This window comes from Dictyostelium discoideum (genome assembly GCF_000004695.1).
Source record: "Dictyostelium discoideum AX4 chromosome 1 chromosome, whole genome shotgun sequence".
Taxonomy (NCBI): domain Eukaryota; phylum Evosea; class Eumycetozoa; order Dictyosteliales; family Dictyosteliaceae; genus Dictyostelium; species Dictyostelium discoideum.
The window spans coordinates 4,030,448-4,045,419 of record NC_007087.3 but is presented as its reverse complement, the minus strand read 5'-3'; the positions used below and the strand labels follow the sequence as shown (position 1 = coordinate 4,045,419).

The window sequence follows — 14,972 nt, the reverse complement described above, 5'->3', positions numbered from 1 at the left end:
TTTAATACAATCAAAAAATATATTAAACTTTTTTAAAAAGAAAGCAGAATTAGAAGAACAACATTCAAAGAAATTAGAGAAATTATCATTAAAAACCATGATGACAATTGATGAAAGTACATCAATCAATGCTATAAGTTATAATTCAAGTTGGAAAAAGATAATAAATTCATCAATGATGGAATCTGAGCAACATACTCTATTGAATACCTCTATATTGAATAAAGTGATTCAACCACTTCAAGCGATGATTAAAGATATGGAGACTAAAAGAAAGAAGATCCTACAAGAGGGTATAAAACTTAAACAGGATATGAAAGAGATGGTTGACGAATTGAAGAAATCACAATTTAAATATGATAAAGCAGGTAAGGATTTAGAATCAAGTAGAATGGAACTCAGAGAATATCGTGAGCAATTGGACCACCAACAACAACAGCAACCCTCTGATTCAGATTTAAATAACATTTCAAAGATTGAAAGACGTATTCAACGTTGTGAACAGGATTTCTCAAATTGCGATGAAGAATATCGTGAACAAATTAAAGCGACAAATGATTTCCAACATCTCTACAACACTGAGAAATTACCAAAGATACTCAACGATTTCGAGCATTTCGTCATATCACATAGTCATTTCTCTAAAAGTTATTTCACAAATTTAGTATCGGTATTGATAGAGTTGCCTTCAGCCTATCAACAAAATTATGAATTTGTAAAGAAATCAGTTGAAATGATCGATATCACTAATGATGTTCAAGAATTTATTAGAAAGAATTTAATGAAAAAACAATTGGCCCAACCATTTCAATATGAACCTTATATTGAAGGTAAATTAACAAAGAAAACAATATCATTAACTTGGAATAATAAAATTTTATCACAATTTTCAAGAAGTAGTAATAATAATACAGCAACAGCAAATAATACAAGTAGTGGTAATTTAAATCCATATTTAAATGGTGGTATTGGTGGTACTAAAAAGGATGAACCAATTTTACCAACTGCATCATTTAAGGTATCATTGGATGAATTAATGAATAGACAAAAGGATAATCATCCAACATTGGAAGTACCATACGTTTTACAAGTGTTGTCAACTAGAATCGCACAAATGAAAGGTCATGTAACCGAGGGTATATTTCGTGTACCTGGTATCATTTCAACCATTAAAGAAACTCGTCTTAGAATTGATAAGGCTGATTTCAATCTATCCAATATCGATGATGTTAGAACACCAGCAGCATTATTAAAACAGTGGTTACGTGATATACCAACTGCCTTAATACCAGATTCACTCTATCAACAATGCATTGATACACCAACCAATGCAATTGCAATCGTTAAAACCATACCAATCATAAATCAACGTGTATTATGTTATCTAATTAATTTCTTACAGATTTTCACAAAATTCGAATTTGTTGCTCATAGTAAAATGGGCACTAGTAATTTAGCTATGGTTTTCGCACCTTGTATCTTACGTTGTACTTCAACCGATGCAAATGTAATGTTAAACAATGTACCCAATGAAAGATTATTCGTTGAAACTTTAATTAAACAAATACCACCACCTTTAAATACAAATGAATTCCTTAATTTACCAATTTCAATGTCTGATGCAATTAATGATTCTGAAGATATTGAAGAATTAAATGATTTGGATCAATTATCAAATGATGATAATAATAATAGTAATACAAATACAAGTAATATTAGCATAGGTAGTGGAAGTAATAGTAATATAGTTGTTAATTATTCAAATAATAGTCCAAATATTGAAAGTTCAACTTTACCTTCACAATCAGTCGTTACAACTATTGAAACTTTACCACCTTTGAACGATGATCATAATAGTGGTAGTGGTAATGAGTCTAATTCATCATCATCAAATTCAACAACAACGCCAACAGGTTCACCAACAACTGCATCAAAACCTAGAGGACCAAGAACTCAAACACTTGGTTGGGTTAGAATTAAACCTGCACCAAAACCATCTGCTGAACCAACTATTACATTATCATCATCAATAGCAGCAGGAACAACAACAACAACCACAACAGCAACAGGAATAACAACAACAACAACCACAACAGCAGGTCCAGAGAAAACAATAATATCACCAGTTATAATAAAACCAGCAGCAGCAACACCAACAACAACAACACCAACAACAACACCAACAACAACAACATCACCAACAACAGCAACAATACCAGCAGTATCGACATCAACAATAAAAACAAGTAGTCCAGACAGAACAACACCACTTACATCATCACCACCATTAGCATCAACTAAATCAACAGATGAACTAATGAAAAAATTGGACCAATTTACACAAGAAACAACACCATCAATAAGAATAGCAACAACAACAACACCAACAACAATAACAACACCAACAACAACAGCGACAACCACAACAATAACAACAGACAAAACAACACCAGTTACATCATCACCACCAACAGCATCTAACATATCAAGTGAAGATTTAATGAAAAAGTTGGACCAATTTATTAATTTTTAGAAGATAATGTATATTTTATAGCTATAGAGATTCATTTAAAACAAAACAAAACAAAACAAAAATAGTTTTTTTTAACCAAAAAAATTAAATAATTTATTAAAAAAAGAAAAAAAAAATAAAAAAAGTTGTATTAATATTAAAAAAAAGGATAAAGAATAAAAGAAATCTAAAAGAATTAGTGTTTATTAAAAAAATCTTTATTATTATCTTTTTTTTTTATTTTTTTTATTTTTAATTTTAATTTCCTAAAGTTTCGATTGTTGAAGTTGTAGTTGAAGAATGAGTTGTTTTTGATTTTATAGTTATACGATAAAATAAATCACATTGTTTATTTAAATGATTATTAAAAACTAAAGTATAATAAGAATCATCTTCAATTTGAATTGAACCACTATTAAATTCTCTTGGTTCAATTGAAAGAAAACAATTGAATGGATAATTACTATTACTTGGTGTTGGTGAATTATTATTATTATTATTATTATTACTATTATTATTAAAATATAAAATATCATTAGAAGTTGTTGGTTGGTTATTTGGTTCAATTAAAATTTTAGCACCAATTTCAGAATCAATCTCATTTGTACAAAATTCCCATTCAATAGTTTTATCAGCATCAAGTTTACCTAATTGAATTGAATGTGATTTTTGAGGTTTGATTTTAATATTTAAAATTGGTGATTGGTTATCTTCGAAACCAGATAATTTTGGAGCGATTGAATCTGCTTCAATATATTTTAAAAGTTTTTCCCGATAATTTCCAGAACAAATTATGAATTTGCTTTTTGTACGCTCTGATGTGAATACTGTGAAAATTGAGAACAACTTCTCCATTAACCATGGGATGTTAATAAAGAATTTACGAGCTAAAAATTCTGGGTAGTTATTTTGAAGGGTTTGAATGGTTTGATTAGATGCTTGTTTTATACGTGGATCCATTCTAAAGAATGAGCAATCTTTATAGTCGTGAATGACTATTAAATCTTCAATTTCCCATTGCGATGGGATGAGTGTATCCCTAATGGCGATTTCCATTTGTTGGACTTTCCAACGAACAAATTGGTCCACACCATCTTTGAAAATAACATCTGGATTAATTGCATGGTAATGATTGATCATTACTGGTCTACCCTCTTTATCAGTCTTGAAAATGGTACCAATGTTTTTATAATAGTCTGGAAATGCTTCATTAACTATCTTTTCATAATCATCTACTTGATTTTGTTTTCTCCAAATTAAACAATCAATTAACATTTGTTTTGAATTTTCAATTTTAAATTCTCTAGCACGTAAAAATTTTAATAAAATAATATCACGCTCTTTTGAATCATTTTCTAAATTAATATTCCAAATTTTTAAGTGTTTTTCTTCTTCTTTTGATGATGGTGATGATGATGATGATGATTCTTCTGTTTCTGTATTAGTAGTTGTTGTAGTTGTTGTAGTTGTTGGTAATTTATTTTTAATATCTGATTTAATTTGCACAATTGTTTCTTTTTTATTTAAATATTCTTTAAATTGATTTAAAGCTTCACTTTGAGGTTGAGATAAATCTTTAATAAATCCACTCATTTTTTTTTTTTTAATTTAACTTATTAACTGCTGTGAAAGAAAATGAAATAAAAAAAAAAAAAATGTGGGAGACTTTTTTAATTAATTAAAAAAAAAATAAAAAAAATTAAAAATAAAAATAAAAATAAAAATTAATTTAAAAAATGAAAAAATTGATGATCAAAACCACTGGGAAAATTAAAAAAAATAATTTCAGTTATTTTTTTTATTTTTTTTTTATTTTTAATTTTTGATCGCAATCATTTGGTGGACTGAATATCCATAGTATTTTTATTTTGTATGAATTTTTTTTTTTTTTTTTTTTTTTTTTTTTTTTTTTTTTTTTTTCTTAACATTTTTTACAAGAGTTTAAGTCTCAGTTCTCTTTGTTTCGATTAATTACAAAAAAAAATAATAAAAGAAATAATAATAAAATAATAAAAATAATAGAAATGAAAAAAAAAAAAAAATAAAAAAAAAATAATTGGACAATTCAATATTCTTAAAAAATAGGCAGAATTAATTCTAAACCAAGAAATTACATCATCAAACCCGACTCTAAATCCTCTTGAATCAAATGTTCACTATAATAAAATTTATGAAAGTGATAAAGGGAGATACTTCATTCAAACAACAAATAAAAACCTTTATAAAGAGTATAATGAAAAAATTGAAGAAACCCACAAGGAAAAAATTAAATTTTTTATAATTTGGCATTATATAGATAATTTTAAAATGGTAATAATTTTGAAACAATGGTCCATACTCAAACAAAGATTACAAAAGGTGAAAATGCAATTTCTCAAGCAGTTGAATCAATTTATCTTTCTTACAGATTCGAAACCTTGGTCAAAAGTTATTAGTGCTGATTCAGGAAGTGACCATTCTAAAATTTCTTATCAATTCAATAATATAGATAAAGTAGATAGCGGTGGCGGTGGTGGGACTATTTGCTTTGGTGATTTAAATTGGCATGGAAAGCAAGAGGCACGTGGAGGTGGTGCTTTTTGTAGTGATAAAATGAAATATCTTTCTGAATACTTTTACAGAAGAGTTGGTATAATTAGACACCCAGAGAATAATCAATATCTTAAAAAAGAATCATTAAGATTAAATAGCATTGCAGGTCAAAAGTTGAATTTAAACGGATTAATAACTAAATATCCAAATAATCTCAAAGAAATTTTAGGTAACAGAAAGCTAGACTTTGAAACCAAGGTTAAAGGTTATGGAGATGATGAAAAATACTATCATTTGAATCCATTTATTATCGTTTACAATAATGAAAAAGATGAAGATAAATTATTTTCAAATGAATATAATTATGGTTATGACAATGTTTATATTCCACTATTAACCCAACTTAAGGATCAAACTACAACAAATAAATACAAATCAGAGTTATTCGATTTCAATGTGTTTCCATCAATCAATGGGGAAATTATTTTATGTGATGATAATGATGTCACTTGTAGCTTTGAAAAATCCAAATCTTACCAATTGTTTAAAGATATCTATGTTGAATCAACATTAACAGTTACCTCATCAAAAAATAAAGATGGGAAAGAAACGATAACTGCTATAACACAAAATACCGTTATCGAACCAACATCAATACTCGCACCTTTCCCAGATAAGATATATATCGATTTAAAAAATATTGATTTAGTAAAAGAACTTTATAAAAAATTGAAATTTATTAAAAATGAAAACATCATTCAATTGAAAGAAGTTAAAATTAAAGATGATTTAGAACCATTTAAATTCCCAAATAAAATCGAAGGCGATCAAAGTGATAGCGAAGAAGGTCATGATGATAAAGATTATAATGAAATTAATAAAAAAATATGTAAAGCTTTTCCAAGTGATACAGACTCAAAAATCATTAAATATCATCCAGATTGCCAAGATCATCTTATCTATTGTATTCTCTTAACTGAAAATAAACATGGTGATCTACAAAACATCAATTCCATTGAGGAATTTACAAAAGTTTTGGGTGAATATACCAAAGATGTAAGTATTAATTATATTTTAATTTAAATTTTTTTTAAATTTAACTAATTCCAAAAATAAATTTTTTTTTTTTTTAGTTTATAAAATTAGATAAAACCAAATGGTGCATTAAGAAATAAAAAAAAAACAATACTAAAATAAATATAACATTTATTTTCACATTTAATTTTTTCTTAAGGGTAATTAAATAAAAAAAAAAGTTTTCGATTTAGATTTTATTCTCATTAAAAAAAAAAAAATTTTTATTTTTGAAATTTCATTATTTGTTGTAATTTTTTAAAGTGATGATTTTTTTTTCCCAAAATTATTATTTTTTAAAAGTTGAATATAAAAATGAAGAAATTAAAAACTTTTAAAATCACTTTTTTTGCCTTAAAAAAGCAATAAAGTCACAAAAATCTTCTTGAAGCGTAATAGCTTTAATCAAGTGTAGTATCTGTTCTAGAACGCTTAAAATCGTTCTGCTATCTAAGTGATAGCTTTCGAACTTAATCTTATTTTTTATTCGAGGTTTTTAGATGTTATTATAATAATATCGGCATGCCTTTATTCATTACATCTAAAGTTGTATTCGCTCTGTATCGCACCATTTCAGAGTCAATAAAAAAGAGTACTACCTCTCCCTATTTAAATTTAAAGAAAAAAAAAAAAAAAAAAAAAAAAAAAAATTTAGTTTGTATGGAATAATTAAAAACTTTTTTAAATTATTTCCAGAATAAACCAATAAAAAAAAAAAAAAAAATTTTTTATAAGTAAATATATGTATTTAATTTTTTTTATTTAATAATTCAACCATTTTTAATTTTCTTGTGAATCCTTTTTCAACTATTTGTTTTTTATAAAAATAATAAACTGTAACAATAATTGAAATACCAACAACTGGGACAACTACAGCAACAGGAATTAGCCATGGTCTTTTATTTGATTCTGAACATTCAGTTTCAAAGTTTGGAGTTATTATTAAAGAGAAATCTATAAAATAAAAAAATAAATAAATAGAAATTAATATATATGATTGTGATGACAATAATAATAATAATAATAAAATAATAATTACCAGGATCTATTAAACATTTTGTGGTACAATGTGGTAAATTCATTCCAATAATAATTGAATCTTTATCTTTTAAAATTACATTTGTTGAAATAATTGTTGGTCTACCATCAGATTCTACTTTATTAATAAATCTACCTGATAATAATTTATCATCTTTTTTAATTGTTATAAAATTTAATGAATTATCTTGATCATTTTTATTTCCAATTTCAACTTCACCACTATTACAATCATCATCATTTTTATTTAATGATGGTATTTCTAATGTTGAAGATTTCATTTGAAGTTGTAATGTATTTAAACTACTTTTATATGAATAATTTTCAATTGAAACTGTCATTTTAATTGAACCTTGATCTAATAAATATTCAATACCAGCAAATGTTATATTTTTATTCTCTTTAACTTCTTCAATTATATAGGTAATATTACATGTAAAATTTTGTATTGTTTGAATAAATGTAAAAATATTATTATTATTATTACTATTATTTGAAAATATCCATTTATCATTTAATAAATATTGATTAACTTGTAAATTATTTAAATTCAATTCAATTAATTTTAAAATTGAAATTTGGAATTGTGTATATTCATTTGTAATATTAGTTATACCAGTTCCAGGGTCAATAGTTGTATTGGTTGGAGGTGAGATGGAATTATTTTTTATTACATAGATACTACAATCAAAACCATACCAATTTGTTAAACAATAACAATAACCTGAATCATGATTACATACACCATTAACAGTTGAAGTACAATCATTTGGACAATTTCTTTTTATTGGTATATATTGATAAGAGTTTGGTAAAGAATATTCAATTAAATTTTGTGTAATATTAATTGAATATAATCCAGTGGCTGGTGGCGCTAAACATGTTAATGTTGTTGAGTTTATTTTATAAATTGGATAACATTCTTTATTACCAATTAAAACTTTTGCATTAAAATGATTATTTCCAAACCATCCAAATAATGTTGTATTACCCCCATTGGTGGTTGATGGTATAATTGATGAAACAAAATGTGAAACGAATGAACAATCCAATCCTTGATAATAATTTGAGCATTCACATTTACCAGTTATTGGATTACAAACTCCTCCACCATTAATTTTATTACATTCTGATGATTCTAAACATTGTTTTGGATCATCTTGATAAAAGAATATATTTTCAACTAAATAATAACCTAAAATTGTATTAGTAATATTAATATTTAATGGTCCTTCACCTGGACCAATGACACATGTTAAATGTGATATATTAACAGACTGAATTGGACATAAATTATTACCAATCATAACTGAGTCATTGGAGGTTGAATTTGTAAAAACTCCAGTCATTGTTACAATACCTCCGCGTCTTGGTGGTGAAATTATTGATGAAATTAAAAACCCATGGGAAAGGGAATGAGAATATTGAAATGTAGTTGATAATCCTGAATATGTATTTAAAATTAAAACTGTATAATTTTTATTATCAAATAATCTTGTTGTAATTATACAATGAATTGCACCAGTAGAGACAGATGTTACATTACAATTATAATTATCTAAATAAACTGAGACTAAATTTTGATATGCGTTTGAAACATATACAAAACCAACACCAAAAAGTGAACAATATACTTCGTATTGACCATTCGTTGGACTGCAAGCCATAATATTAACTTTTGGTGGTATAATTTCAATTGGTAACGATACATTTAAATTTGGAACAACAAACAATACATTTGATTTATAATTTGCTTGTTTTATTTGATCAATTGTAATATAATATAATTTTGTACTTAATTCATAGTTTGGAATTGTAATAAATAATCTACAATCTGGTGTTGAAAATATATTATCTATTTCAAATGCATTATTCCAACCAAAATTTGTACCAGTTACAAAATCGGTGACAGGTGAATTACCCTTTGCAACAGCTGTGAAAGTAATGCCTGAACATTGTGGAAATTCATTTGTTTGACCTGATTGATAATTTGAAAAATTATTACCATTTACTGTCTCTCTAAAGATTGAACTTTTTAAACTACATATAAAGCACATTGGTAAATCACCAGATAATTGATTATCTGATAAATCAACATAATGATAACAATAACTTTGTGGTATACTTCCTGATAGGTTATTTCCTTTTAAAACTATATTTTTCACTGAAAAATTACTATAACTTGGTAATATTAATTCTGGTAATGGTCCTGAAAATTTATTATTACTAAGATCAATTAAAAAAAATTTTTCAAAAAAAGAAGCTTCTGGTAATATTGTTAAATTTAATTTAGATAATACTCTAATTTTTTAAAAAATTAGTATAAAAAATTTTTAAAATTTAAAATTAATTTTGGAAAATAAAATAATAATTTAATCTAAAAAACATACATATTTTTAAATGAAAATAAGTCAAATTTAATTTCAATAGGAGAATTTGATAAACCTGAACAATTTTCAATAAATAAGATTGATTGGGGGTTTTTAAATCCTACGTAGCCATCTCCAGTAAAATTAAATTGAATATTTTTGAATATAGTAAAGTGAAAATTTGAATTTACCATTTGTTTTTCATTAATTAAAAATGGTTTGTTAAAAAGTCCATCATCAATAATTGTAAAATTACCTCCTTTAAATTGTTGGATCTTTGTTAAATTAAAATCATTAAAATATTCCCCTAAAATAAATGTCCTAAGATAATTAATTTCAAAAAAACATATTAATAAATAAAAATTTATAAAAAAAAAAAAGTAAGGTAAATTGGTATGTAAAATATGAAAAAAAAAAATAAAAAAATAAAAAAATAAAAAATTAAGAACATAACATCAGTTTTTACCAATTATACATACACTTGACTACATCCATTAAAATAATTCAATTTAAAGAAATTATTAACTGTAACTATTATTTTATCACAACTTGAACCGGAACCCACATCATTTTCAATAAATAAATAATCTCTCATTAAGCTACCATCCGTATAAATTAATTCGCTTTTTTTTTTTTAAAAAAAAAAAATAATTAATAATTAATAATTAATAATTAATAATAATAATAATAATAATAATAATAATAATAATAATAATAATAATAATAATAATAATAATAATAATAATAATAATAATAATAATAATAATAATAATAATAATAATAATAATAATAATAATAATAATAATAATAATAAATAATTACAAGACTCGATAGTTTAATATGAGGGATGAATTTATGTTACCAGAAAATTGAGTGTCATATAAGCTTAATTGTTTAATAGATTTAGTATCTTCAGGGAATGTTGGGTATAAAATTGTATTATTTAATGTTACTTTATTTAAAAAAGTTCCTATTCCATCGAAAAAATCCCATAAAATTGAATTTGATATTTTTAATTCATATAAAAAAGGCAAATTTCCAATTGTATTGTTTGGGAAGGGTGTCATATTTGAACTATCACCTATTAAATTCCTTTTTTTTTTTAATTATTTTTTAATTAGTAAAAAAAAAAAAAAAAAAAAAAATAATAATAATAAATAGATTTAAAAATTAAATAATTACAAATATTTAACTGAAGAGTTTGAAGAGTCACAACCTATAATATTTGGTATAGAACAATAATCAAAATTAACATCTGTAGTTATATTATATGCTATACATATTACATCCAACCCTTGTTCTGAAAATAATAATAATTTAAATTAGATATTTTTTTTTATTTTTTTTTTTTAGATTTTATAATAATAATAATAATAATAATAAAGTTATTTACTTTCAATTACAGAAATAGATTTTGTAAATGTATTTAAAAATAAACAATAAAATAAAAAAAATAATGATAAAATATTTTGTTTCATTGTGTTTTATTATTTTTGATATGTGAATTGATGAAATAAAAAAAAAAAAAAAATGGTTTTTTTGATTAAAAAAAAGAATATTCTTTTTTTTTTCCCAAAGATATTTGCAAAGATATTTGCAAAGATATTTTTTTATTTTTTTTTTTGATGATTTTTCTTTTTTTTTAATTTATTTTTATTTTTAATTTTTTAGATATTTTTGATCATTGATATTTTAATTATTTTTTTATTTTTATTTTTAATTTTTATTTTTAATTTTAATTTTAATTTTTAAAATTTATTTTTAATAATGAGAACGTTTCTTTTGATTTGGATTAATAATACCTTGTTTAACTAAAAGATCATAATTCTTTTTACTCATAACATTACCAGTTTCATCTTCATATTCTTCATCACGATCAGATTTAAATTGTTGTTGATTTGTTTGATTTTTAATTTTTGACCAAAGTTCGAGGGCATCTTTAATTTTAGTGATTTCATGAAAATGAGTTGTATTTGGTACACCAATACTTGACATACCATAGGAATGTCTTGTCTCTTGGAAATGTTTTTCATAAGCCTTTCTACCCCAGTAAGATTGATTACCACAGATTTCACATTTATATTCTACACCAAGTTCTAAATAACGATAAACCCAATATGGAATTGGTTTACCACTCCAATCTACTGGATAATTTGCAATCTTTAATTTTGAAACTTCAACATCTACTTCCAAATCATCAATATTCACCTCCTCATCCTCTTCCTCATCATCACCCACACCACCAACCATAACACCATCAACAACCTCTGTATAACTTCTTGATTGTTTCTTTAAAACATTCTCTTTAGTTGATTCAATCTGATCCGATAAATATTCTGATAATCTATTAATTTTATATTCAAACATTGTATTATCTTTTCTTGATTTTAATTTATTATACCATTTTTCATTATTATTATTATTATTATTATTACTATCACCATCTTTATTATCTTTATTAGTATTCATTTTTTCTTCATTTTGTATATGCTTTTTACCTTTTAAATGACCATTAAAAACATTTTCAGAAGTAAATAATTTTTTACACGCTTTACAAAATAATTTATCATCTTGGTTATTATTACTATTTACATTACTATTATTATTATTATTATTATTATTATTATTATTATTATTATTATTATTATTATTATTATTATTATTATTATTATTATTATTATTATTATTATTATTATTATTGTTATTATTATTATTATTTTCAATTGGATCAAATTCATTATTATTCCATTTTTCAATAAATTCATTCTCTGATTTAGTTATTGAAGATTGTAATTCAAATAATGGTTGAGTTCTTTCAATGAAATGAATTAAATATTTATAAACTGATTCTAAATAATCCTTATATTGTGGAGATTTCATACGATTGATATCATTATATTGAAATTTATAATAACTTGTTAAATATGTTAAATAATCTAAATTGATTGATTTATTTCTATTAAATGATAAATTTATATACTTTTCATAATTTTCATTTAAATCTAAAAATTTACCATTCATTTCATTACCTGTAAATGAAATTGATGCTTTTTTTTTTTTTTAAAAAAAAAAATAAAATAATTATATTATATTATATTAATATTAATAATTTTTTAAAGAATGATTATATATATATATATATGAATATATATGTACTTACGAGTAAAAATTAAAGGTTCATTATTTCTTTCTTCTTTTAAATTTGGAAATTTACGATGATAATCTTTAATTTCTCTTAATTTTTCATAGAATGAACTATATAAATCTGTACCAAATCCTGAAATTGATGTTAATTCATCTTTTCTTGAACTAAAAATTAAAAATTATAATAATATGTTAGTATATATGTATGTATATATATTCTAAAGAATAAATAATGTAGTATTTATTTAATTACATACTGATCAGAATCTGTATATATATTTATTAATGATTTTGAACATTCAATTGAAGAATTTAAATAATGATTAACTCTATGACTTTGAAGTACTCTTTCTTTAGTTGTTTTAGGTTCTGTTTTCATTTCATTTTCAATTAATAATTCATATCTTTCAAAATTCTCATGTAAATTTCTAGTCTTTTCTAGTAATGATGATGACATTCTTTTAATATATAAATATGGTTTATTTAATTATTATTGTTGTTGTTGTTATTTTTTTTTTCCTTGTTCCTATTGTTGAAATTTAAAAATAAATGAAATTAACGAATATTTTTTTCCATTTTTTTTAATTTTTTTTTTTTTTTCATTTTTTTAAATTTTTTTTTTAAATTTTTTTTTTTTTTTTTTATTGAAAATTAATCATGATCGGACAATTGTTTGATTAATTTAAAAATAATATTATTTCTATCAAAAAACAGTTCAATTATTTATTTTTTTAATTTAAAATTTTTATCAAAAAGGAAAAAATAAAATAAAATGAACAAATAAAAATAAAACAATAATAATAATTACACTTTTTTTATTGATTATTTTATTCAATGATTTTTAGGAGGTTGGGGAAAAAAAAAAAAAAATTGTTTGCGATGGCATAATTAAACAAAAATAAAATTTTGGATAAAAATGGGCTAAGATATTTTCGGTATAATATAAATTGGGTTGAACATAAATTTTATTTTTTATTTTTTTTTTTTTATTTTTTATTTTTTTTTTTTTTTTTGTGTTACTTATTTTTTATTTTTTATTTTTTTTTTTTTTCATTCCACAATCTACTTTTTACTACAAAAAAAAAAAAAAAAAAAAAAAGAATAAAAAATAAAATAAAATAATAAAAAAAAATAAAAAAATTAAAGTAAATAAAAAAAATAAAAAAAATGGTATTAAGTTTATTAAATTATTTAGTTTTTGGTTTTAAAAAATTAATATTATTTGATAAATTAGTTGTTGTAACTGGTGCATCAAGGTAAATATTAATTACTCCCTTTTATTTTTTTCATTTTTTTCATTTTTTAATTATTGATTATTTTTTTTAAAAAAAAAAAAAAAAAAAAAAAAAAAAAAGTGGAATAGGTTTAGAAATTACAAAAGAATTAGCAAAAAAAGGTAGTAAAGTTATATTAATTGCAAGAAATGAAAATAAATTAAAAGAAATAATTGAAAATATTAAAATTGAATATGGTAATAATCAATGTTATTATATAAGTGCAGATTTATCAAAAGAGGAAGATTTAAATAATTGTTTAAAAGAGATTGGTAAAATTTCAAATGATAATGGTCAATATGTGGAAATATTAGTTAATTGTGCAGGTGCAGGTAATTGGAAATTCATTGAAGAGACATCGTTTAAGGAATGTAATGATATGATGTCGTTACCCTATTTCGCGGCATTTAATATGACAAGACTGCTATTGGAGCCAATGCTACTTCATGGCGAGGGCACTATTGTGAATATTAATTCGCCAGTTTCTGTGAATGTTTGGGGTGGTTGTATTGGGTATGCGTGCTCGAGATGGGCTTTAAAAGGGTTTACAGAATGTTTGAGAATCGATTTACGTGGCACCGGTGTCAATGTGTTGGAGGTGATACCCGGTGAAACTAAGTCCGAGTATTTCCAACACAACGGTATCGGCGATGACTCTTTCCCATTACTCAGTAAATTCGTACCAAAGGTAACAGTTGATCAAGTTGCAAAAGGTACAATCAAAGCAATTGAAAATAGAAAACAAAAGTTAATCCTACCATTAATGTTAAATGTTGCAAAATATTTCGCTTTTTTCCCATTCTCAATTTTATTAAAATATCTTTTACTCTCTGAAAAATCAAGAAATCGTTTAATTGAAATTAAATTAAAACAACAACAATTTAAATTAAAACAACAACAATTTCATAATATAAATAATAATAAACAAGAATAAAATAAAAAAAAAAAAAAAAAAAAATAATAATAAAAAAAAAAAAAAAAAAAAAAAAGTGGGTAAAAAAGGTGTTAAAAATTATCTGTTTTTTAATA

General features: G+C 23.2%; 7 protein-coding genes and 1 non-coding gene across 8 annotated transcripts in view; 4 read left to right on the top strand and 4 right to left on the bottom strand.

Annotated features, from left to right (window-relative positions):
- mgp2 (RhoGAP domain-containing protein) overlaps positions 1 to 2,533 on the top strand; it is a gene marked incomplete at both ends in the record, with an annotated part of 2,779 nt that extends 246 nt beyond the window's left edge. The window contains one exon of the mRNA XM_641387.1: positions 1 to 2,533. This exon is cut by the window's left edge and continues 38 nt beyond it. Coding sequence (XP_646479.1) covers positions 1 to 2,533 — 2,533 coding nt within the window.
- A 237-nt stretch (positions 2,534 to 2,770) lies between these two features.
- DDB_G0270022 (cellular retinaldehyde-binding/triple function domain-containing protein) lies at positions 2,771 to 4,105 on the bottom strand (the record flags this gene model as incomplete). The annotated part of the gene is made up of 1 exon (XM_641386.1): positions 2,771 to 4,105. One exon carries the CDS (start codon positions 4,103 to 4,105, stop codon positions 2,771 to 2,773), a length of 1,335 nt encoding a protein of 444 aa, XP_646478.1.
- A 714-nt stretch (positions 4,106 to 4,819) lies between these two features.
- DDB_G0270706 (hypothetical protein) lies at positions 4,820 to 6,127 on the top strand (the record flags this gene model as incomplete). Its single annotated transcript, XM_641385.1, has 1 exon — positions 4,820 to 6,127. The coding sequence occupies one exon, from the start codon at positions 4,820 to 4,822 to the stop codon at positions 6,125 to 6,127; it is 1,308 nt and encodes a 435-aa protein (XP_646477.1).
- Positions 6,128 to 6,460: 333 nt separating this feature from the next.
- rnu2g lies at positions 6,461 to 6,722 on the top strand. The gene has a single exon. It is a non-coding gene (small nuclear RNA).
- A 144-nt stretch (positions 6,723 to 6,866) lies between these two features.
- DDB_G0270704 (hypothetical protein) lies at positions 6,867 to 10,020 on the bottom strand (the record flags this gene model as incomplete). Its single annotated transcript, XM_641384.1, has 4 exons — positions 6,867 to 7,072; positions 7,173 to 9,457; positions 9,547 to 9,832; positions 10,005 to 10,020. 4 exons carry the CDS (start codon positions 10,018 to 10,020, stop codon positions 6,867 to 6,869), a joined length of 2,793 nt encoding a protein of 930 aa, XP_646476.1.
- A 323-nt stretch (positions 10,021 to 10,343) lies between these two features.
- On the bottom strand, positions 10,344 to 11,003 carry DDB_G0270702 (hypothetical protein; the record flags this gene model as incomplete). The annotated part of the gene is made up of 3 exons (XM_641383.1): positions 10,344 to 10,617; positions 10,708 to 10,825; positions 10,919 to 11,003. The coding sequence occupies 3 exons, from the start codon at positions 11,001 to 11,003 to the stop codon at positions 10,344 to 10,346; spliced, it is 477 nt and encodes a 158-aa protein (XP_646475.1).
- Positions 11,004 to 11,286: 283 nt separating this feature from the next.
- Positions 11,287 to 13,126, bottom strand: sf3a3 (C2H2-type zinc finger-containing protein; the record flags this gene model as incomplete). Its single annotated transcript, XM_641382.1, has 3 exons — positions 11,287 to 12,572; positions 12,686 to 12,834; positions 12,927 to 13,126. 3 exons carry the CDS (start codon positions 13,124 to 13,126, stop codon positions 11,287 to 11,289), a joined length of 1,635 nt encoding a protein of 544 aa, XP_646474.1.
- Positions 13,127 to 13,836: 710 nt separating this feature from the next.
- On the top strand, positions 13,837 to 14,877 carry DDB_G0270018 (hypothetical protein; the record flags this gene model as incomplete). Its single annotated transcript, XM_641381.1, has 2 exons — positions 13,837 to 13,925; positions 14,025 to 14,877. The coding sequence occupies 2 exons, from the start codon at positions 13,837 to 13,839 to the stop codon at positions 14,875 to 14,877; spliced, it is 942 nt and encodes a 313-aa protein (XP_646473.1).
- Positions 14,878 to 14,972: the final 95 nt, after the last annotated feature.